General features: G+C 41.9%; 1 protein-coding gene across 1 annotated transcript in view; it reads right to left on the bottom strand.

Moving 5' to 3' along the window:
* Positions 1 to 715: 715 nt before the first annotated feature.
* The window catches only part of LOC143025941 (uncharacterized), a 21526-nt gene continuing 13896 nt past the window's right edge, over positions 716 to 8345 (bottom strand). The window contains exon 3 of the mRNA XM_076185922.1: positions 716 to 3013. Within this exon, the coding sequence (XP_076042037.1) occupies positions 2549 to 3013 (465 nt within the window). The 3' untranslated portion in view covers positions 716 to 2548. The remainder of the gene's footprint in view (positions 3014 to 8345) is intronic.

Here is an 8345-nt window from a genome sequence, read left to right as displayed (position 1 = left end):
ACTCCTCCTCTTTAATGGATTGGTATTTTAGATACATTTTTCTTAGCTGAGTGACTCCTCGAATGTGAACGAGATATATAGAGATAAGTGTACAATCAAGTAGAGAGAGAGACAGAGATAAAGATATAGAGAGAGGAAGAGAGAGAAAATAAATGAAATAGAATTTAAAGAAAATTATTGAAGAAAAGAGTAAAAGAAAAAAATAAACAAACAAATACGTTGTTATATAAATTTAGTAAAGTAAAATAAAATAGAATAAAAGAAAATGAAATAAGATTAAGTAAAATCTAAACAAAATAGAATATATGTATACATTTTATATATATATACATATACATATATATGTATGTAACCGGACGGGTGTAACGAACTGTTACGTTACTCTATCCTGGTCACTTATAACACAGAAAATGTTTAAGGGTGTCCACTGCACAAACGCCTCTAAGTTTTGTTTGTTTATTGTCCTATTCAATCTACTGTTTCTCTTGGTACACTCTTACACTATTCTATCACCTAGGCACGTCACTGGCAGAACGCCGCTCCCAGGTCCAGCATGCCGTTAAGAATCTCGGAAGTTGCTTGGGGAGGTGCTATGTTCGTATAACTGAATTATTTATGTGAGCTGGGTTTACTTCGTCACATCTTATATTTTAATTTACATAATTAGTTTATAATTTAGTCTGACAGCCAGACTATAATATATATCCAGGGGTGGTTCGTCAGTATACGTAATAATGTGTTTATTGGTGTGTGGTCGCGTGTGCATGTTGTGGGAAAATGCTTGTCTCAGCTTAATATTGGCAGGAAGTGTCTGGCGTCGTATAGTCTGCCGGCATAGTGTGAGTGTGGGAGTGAGTGGAGGTGAGTGGGTTATATGACTGAGTGATATATTTACTTGTTTATGAGGCGTATACATATCGCTCTCCCCCTGGGGTTAGGTGGCTCCCGGCACCTAGGGTACATGGTTTACAAAAGTATATATATATAGGTACTACATCGAGAAAAAGTTTCAGAGACACAAAATCCTGTGGGGTTATAAATGTGCAGATGGGGGGGTGTTGTTGAAGAGATTCTGAGATCCCAAGAGGGATCATGCACTGAAAATAGGGGTAGTGATGTTGTGTCTCAGAAGTGTAACGTTGTGTCTCACCAGATTACATGTTATATTGGGTTTCACATACACTGTTTAATTCACTTTTTAAATGTTATTGTTTTTATGGTTTAACACTATCACTGTTGGGAGTGTTGTTTTTCTAAACACTGTTCTATGGTCAGTTTGGTGTGTCACCTTGCACTTGTTTTATCAAGCTATTGGGTGAGACACAAGAATAAACTTAATCTAGGTTTACAACAATTTGGGTATGGAGATGGAAAGGTTTTGGAAGGTGTTACTTCATGCAACAGAATATGATTATTATTATTAGTATAAAGAGAATGATTAAGAGGGAAAGGGCTGTGGAGGTATATGGAAGAATCCTATGATGTAAGTCGAATGAATCCATGTCTAGAGTGATTGATTTATTTAGTTGGTGTATTATGTCTATCTTGCTTGGAAGGATGGTATTGGGACTCTTGGGTAGGGGAGGGAGTATTAATTGGGTTATGGGACCTAGGTCGTGGGTCAAATTGAGGGTACCTTGGTCGTGGAGGTTATTGGGTAGTAGCATTGAGTTCATTGTGTAGATTTGGCAAATGTCAGGCAGTGTGATGGAGCCGTTGACCTTATGGTGGGTGGGTGGTTTACGGGGGCACATGACAGATACTAAGGTTGGATGAGGGAGGTATAGGAAGTGTTTATGTCCTACATGTGTATGGTGAATTTTGGCGTTGTCTGAGAAACGGAAATCACAAGTTTCGGTAAGATGTATTCGGTTGGTTGTAAGTTCTGAGAGGCAGGGTTGGGATTTAGTTAGTTGGAAATGGAAAGGATAGGCTGGACAGATGTGGAAGTTGGGTCGTGCTGTCTTGCAAGTTGTTATGGTCTCCGGTGATGTCAGTGTTAGCCACTGACCGTCGGTTGATTTTAAGATGGTAGAGGTTGGTAGGTTGAGGGTCATTGTTCGGTTTTGGTAAGGGTATGGGAAAGGATAGATTTCCCAAAGGGAGAATCTCTTGACAGGGTCCATCGGTATGTTGATTAAAATAAATTGTTGGAAGATAGTTGATGCTAGGATGGGGTAGTAATGTTGTATTTCGTGTTTGGAAAAGAAAGGGGTAAGTTGTAGTGTACTGTGGGCTCGTCGTAGTGTCTGGGTAAGCTGGGTTGGGGTGATCATTTGGGAGTCGACTACACCTGCATGGGCGTTCCAGATGTCTTTCTGTATGAGATTGGTATGGTCTTTGAGGCTATCTAGTTCTTTGTCTAGGTTATTTAGGTGATAAAGGAAGAAAAGGGCTGTTTGGGAATTTGTGATTTGAGACAACTGGGTGTTTGTGAATTGTGCAAGGTAGTTGTATTTGTCTATGACTGAATTTACAGAATCAGCGAGGAGATCTATGTTCTGTGAATTTAAGTCAATGAGTTTCCCTTGTTGTTGGAGTACTCTTGTTATTTTTTTCCTATGTGTGTATCCACTGTGTGGATATCTTGATCAGTAGCAGTTCCAAATAGGGATTTAGAGATAATGCCAACGAAATCGAATAGGCCTCTTTTGGTTCTTCTGGTGTTGATAGTGTCGTTGTCTGGGTCTGGAAGGTGGTATATTGTGTATTTTATCTTGTTGAGTTTACTTTGTAATGAGTTGACGTTGTGGTAGAGTATCTGTGAGGTCTCATAATTTTGGTGTGTGTTATTTGGTACTTGCCTGTTTATGTTTTTCTGTATTTCTTGTAGGTCATTTTGTAGTTTAGAAATTGGTTCTAGCAAGGATGTGGGTGAGATGCGGAGTTTCACCATGATGGAGTCTTCAACGCAGGCTGTGGTGCCGTGTTGGTGCACTATGGCGCCAGGCAAAAGCCTTGGGACGGAGAGGGCGAGGTGGACGATGAGGGGGATGAGTTGTAGAGATCTCATCTGTGGAAAGAGGGGTCGTGTCTGAGTGACTAAGGATATGTTTGTCTGACCCTCGCTAAGATTATATTGGTCGGAAGGGAGTAGAGAAGTTTTATAGATATGTGGAAAAGAGTTCTTATTGGAAATGGGCTATTTTAACCTCCACTGATAGATACATGACGTCCTGCATCTTCATGGGCGAGAGCTAGAGTGCATGTTTAGTTGCGTCGACGCAGAGTCATGGGATGAGACTTGCGTATTGGTGATTGGTGTGTGTCTGTGATAGGTGGGTTGTGGATGGGAGGTGAGATTGGGTCGAGGTTCAGTTTGACCTTTCTCAACTTCTCTCCATGTATGGTGAAGGTGGATTGATCAGAAGGATCTGTTAGTAGGAAGACATTGTTAGGGAGTGAACTTGTGACTATGAAGGGGCCTAGGAATTTGGGTTTGAGTTTGTTTGTTCGACCTGAGTCCTTTATCATGACTGTGTCGTCGGGTGCTATGTCAAGTGGAATTGACCGTTTGTGTTGTTTAGTCTTTGTCTTTTCCTGGGCTTCTTTCAGGTTTGCTCTAACTTTTTTGTAAATTGTTTGCATACCTCTTTTGATGCAGTGTGAGAGGTTATCTATGTTGTATAAGGGTGGGGGGGGTTGGTTGAATATTTGGTAGGGTAGGCGCATTGGTTGGCCGAAAATGATTTCATGTGGGGACATCTTTGTTGCGGAATTTATTGTGCTATTGATACTGGCTTGTACCTGTGGTAGCCAGTCTTCCCAAGTGTCCATGAGGTCATTGACCAATGGTCTGAGAATTTCTAGGACCTTGCGATTTGTTCGCTCAGTCAGACCGTTTCCCTGGGGGTGGTATGCAGTGGCAAATGTTTGGTCAATGTTGTAAAGGTGTGCTATTTCGCGCATCACTTCATTTTTGAATTCTGAGCCATTGTCAGATAACATTGTGTGTGGTATGTTGTATTTACAAAATATATTGTTGACCAGGGCTTTGGCTACAGTCTCTGCTGTTTTGTTTTGGAGTGGTATTAAGATTGTGTATTTAGTAAAATAATCTATTGCTGTGAGTACATAATTGGAACCTTGATGGCTCGTTGGCATTTTCAGTAGGTCAATGCCAAGTGTTTTCCCATGGCTCAGCAGGGAGTGGGATGTCTTTAATGTGGATTTGTTTCGGGGTCAGGGCCTCTGAATTGGTTACAAGTTACACAAGAATCTATGTGTGTGGTTATATCTCTTTTCATGTTAAGCCAGTAATATGTGTGTCTAGCAGTGTTTAGTGTCTTATCTCTGCCCGAGTGGCCTCCCATTGCACTGTCGTGCAATATGTGAAGGACCTTGGGGACTAGGGCTCTGGGAATAACAGTAACCTCTCTTGTATTAATGGTTCTCCTTATGACTCCGTCGACCAGATTGAGTTCCTCAATAGGGACAGGTGGTCGGGAGTGTAAGGGGGTTTGTGAGATGAGATGCTGTTTTATTGGAGACCATATTGGGTCACTGTCTGTTTCATCCCTAAGTTCTCGCATGGGTATGCATGTGGTTTGGGTGATGGGGGTGATGTGAGTTTGTCTGCTCAAGCAGTCTGCCACTACGTTAGCTTTCCCAGCTAAGTATACGATCATGGGATCGTAATCAAGGAGAGTTGTTTTCCATCTAGCAATTCTCCCATGTAAGTCTTTGGAGTTAAAAAGATAGACTAGTGGTTGGTGGTCTGTTAGTATGGTAATCTTGTAGCCTAAAATGAGGTATTTAAAGTGTTTTAGTGCCCATATGATTGCGAGTCCTTCTTTGTGTGTAGTTGAGTAGTTATTTTCAGTTTTGTTGAGGACTCTACTTGCGTAGGCTATGGCGTGTTCTTTGCCATTGTCATCTTTCTGTTGTAGGACTGCGCCTATTCCTTTAGAGGAGGCGTCTGTGTAAAGAAAGAATTCTTTCTTCATATCAGGGAAAACTAGTACAGGGGCTGTGGTGAGTGCGTGTTTGAGAGTGTCGAAACTTTGCTGTTCTGCTTCTGACCATTGAAATGGCTCGCCTTTCCTTGTGAATTTGGTCAGAGGGGAAGCAATATCAGCAAAGTTTCGTATGAAGTGTCTGTAATAGGAGGCTAACCCAATGAAACTTCTTGTTTCATTAGCGTTTCTGGGGGTTGGGAAATTGTTTATTGTATCTATTTTATCTGTGGTTGTGTGAATCCCTTTTGCATCCACTTTATGGCCTAGGAAGGTGAGTTCCTTCATGAGGAATCTACATTTCTTTAATTGAATCTTTAATCCCGTATGTTTGAGACGTTTGATGACAATCTCTAAAGTGTTAAGGTGGTCTCTTTCTGTGGGGCTATATATAATGAGGTCGTCTAAATAGACGAATAATGAGATTCCTATCATGTCACTGAAAATGCGGGTCATCAACCTTTGTTGGGTTGAGGGGGCATTCTTAAGGCCAAAGGGCATACGTTCAAAGCGAAAATGTCCTTTGTCCGTGGAAAATGCAGTTACGGGTTTTGATTCCTCTGTTAGTTCGACCTGCCAGAAGGCTGACTTGAGGTCTATTGTGGAAAAAAACAGAGTTCCCGTTGCCAATGCATTGTAGTAAATCTTGCATGGCGGGGAGGGGGTGTGGGTCAGATTGAGTTAGGTTGTTTATTTTTCTGAAATCAACAACAGGGCGTAAGGTTCCGTCTTTCTTAGGGACCAAAAAGAGGGGACTGTTCCATGGGGAGTCTGAATGGGAAATTACGCCTTGGTGTATCATCTCATGTACACTGTCATTGACTTGGGATTTCCTACTGTGGGGTATGCGGTAAGCGGGGGTGTATGAAGGGGGGGTGTTTGGGGGAATTTGGATGTGATGTTTGATTATATCACATTTGCCTAGTGATTCGCCTTCTAAGGCGACAGCTGATCTATTCCTCTGTAGGAGAGCTAATAGCTCGTTATGACTTTCTCCGTCAGCTGAGGTCGTGAGTTGGTCTGGGGGACTAGGGGGGAGGGGTTGAGTTGGTCTTACTTGGTTGATGTGTTGCGGCAGTGGTTCCTGGATAGGGGAGTTATGGAGATGGACTGCGCAGATGTTTGTATTCTTCCTGATTTTACGGTGTTGTTCTGAGGTGTTTATTAACATAGCTAGTGTATGTTTATTTTCTGATATTGTGTCCCAGGAGGACTCAATGGTTATGTTGTTAATCCTGGACGTGTCTGAGTCGATTATGACGTCCTGATGGTCTATTGCACCGGGTATGTATAGTGGGACTGTTATTGAATGTCTAGGGGGTATGATGACTGTGTTAGACATCAGTGCCTTTGAGGTGACATAAGGGGGTGGTCGGAAGGAATAGCTGTTAGTGGGATTGGGAGTATTAAAGGAAGGTAGACATGAGAGATGTTGTGTGTCTGAGTCGGGTGTCTCAGGGACTGTTGATTCATTATTTACATCTCGGAAGGAGATTTTGTTAGTCTCAAAGTCTATCTTAGTTTTCCAAATCTTTAGTGAATGTAGTCCTATTATACCTTGTTGATCAAGGCTCCATTCATCAGCTATGTGGAAAGTTGTGAAACCTACTTTGTGATTGTTGACTTCAATATTTAAGTCTATGGTGTCGTGTAGAGGAATTGTGCTCCCTTCTATTAAGAGTCCTTCCATATTGGAAAATTGAATTTGGGGTGGGTCATTTAATGCTTCATACAGAGCTCTTGGGATGATGTTCAGGTTTGTTCCTGTATCAACCATCATGGCAACTTTAAGTTGGTCTAGGCTTACTTCTAGGGTGAGGTATTTGTGTTGTGTATGAGATATTCCTATGGTGGTTTGGTGTGTGAGGCTGGTACACGTTCCCCCAATCGTTGTTGAGTACTGGTTGTCGTGTTGGAGGGGGGTATTTGTCGATGGGTGGTGAATGGGTTGTTAGTTCTCTGATGCGGTTGTTGTTGTGTTTTCTGTAGGTAACACTCTTCGTTGGAGTGAGATGATGTTTGGTGTAGGTTGCAGTATTTGATTGGATGTGTTGGTGTAGGGAGGAGTGGGTGTTTAAAGGGGGTTGAACTTGTTGTTTTTGCTGTGTCCAACACTGGGCATCTGTGTGGGAAAAGGTTCCATGAACTGAGCAAGGGATAGGGTGGGGTTGTACCTGAGTGTGTTGCTTTTGTTGTGTCCAACACTGGGCATCGGTGTGGGAGAAGGTTCCATGAACTGAGCAAGGGATAGGGTGGTGTTGTACCTGCGGGTATTGTTGTTGCTGTATGCAGTCTTTTGTGTTGTGACTGTTTGATGAATGGTAGGAGCACCACTTAGAAGGTTGTTCTTGATTGGTGGGAGGGGGTTGCTGTGAGTGAAGGCTATTTAGTCTGGGGAGATGGTTGGGGGTATCTAAGGATATATTGCAAGCATTCATGATATCTAAAATATAGGTATAAGCTAGAGGATTTGTAGTGTCTAGTTCCTTTTTGGAGGCTTCCTTTAAACACTTTGGAGGGAGTTGGGAGAGATAGGAAGCTATTTCCAGGAATGTTAGTAGGTGTTTTGTTGGCATTACATTTTGACCAAATTGATCAGTGTGAGTCCAAGGAGAGTTATTCTCTAGGTCTTCTCTGACCTCTTTCATTCCGTTTGCAACAAAGTCCATTATATTAGTAATGGAATGTGGTTGGACTCTAGTGTTATTTAGGAAAGTGATGAGAAATGAAATGTTATTTGGTTGTTTGTTATGAAAAACCTTAAGAAGGTGGTGTTTATATTCCTGATAAGTGATTCCAGATGCAACTAGGGTGTCTAGCATCCTTGCCTTTGAACGGCAAATGTCAGATGGGTTTATTTTCTGACGGCACAAATTTATTTTATCTGTCTCTGAGTATTTTATGTTCTTAGAGAAAAACAGATCACATGCTGTCAAGAAATCTGTAATGGATATTCCACTATCCTGGGAAAAGGTTGGGATTTCTGTGAGGGGGGTTATGGTTTGATAGTTGTTAATTATTGTTGGTTTGTGTTAGTGGGTATGGGTAATATTGTGGGTTTGGAGGAAGGTTAGGTTGTGGTTGGTGGTATGGTGTAGAGTGGGTTTGACCAGATGGGGTATGGGGGGAAGGAAAGGGGAAGTTTTGGTACTGCTGCTGAATGGGAGGGGGGTTATTATGTGTTTGGATATGGGGGTTGGATGGATTATGGTTTATAGGAGGTTTTGTTTGCATATTTGGAGGAGCAATATGAGGAGTTGGTTGGGTGGGTTGTTGTGGTTGAGATGGTTTGGAGATGTCTACTTGAGAAGGCTGGTTGAAAAAAGGTAAGACATCGTTCTCATAAAGAGGGTCTATTGGAGTATCTGCATTGGGATTAGTTTTGTCAGG

This window comes from Oratosquilla oratoria, chromosome 6 (assembly GCF_046742065.1).
Source record: "Oratosquilla oratoria isolate Oo_2021 chromosome 6, ASM4674206v1, whole genome shotgun sequence".
NCBI lineage: Eukaryota > Metazoa > Arthropoda > Malacostraca > Stomatopoda > Squillidae > Oratosquilla > Oratosquilla oratoria.
Note: the sequence above shows the minus strand (reverse complement) of the source record. Positions and strands in the feature narration are given on the sequence as shown.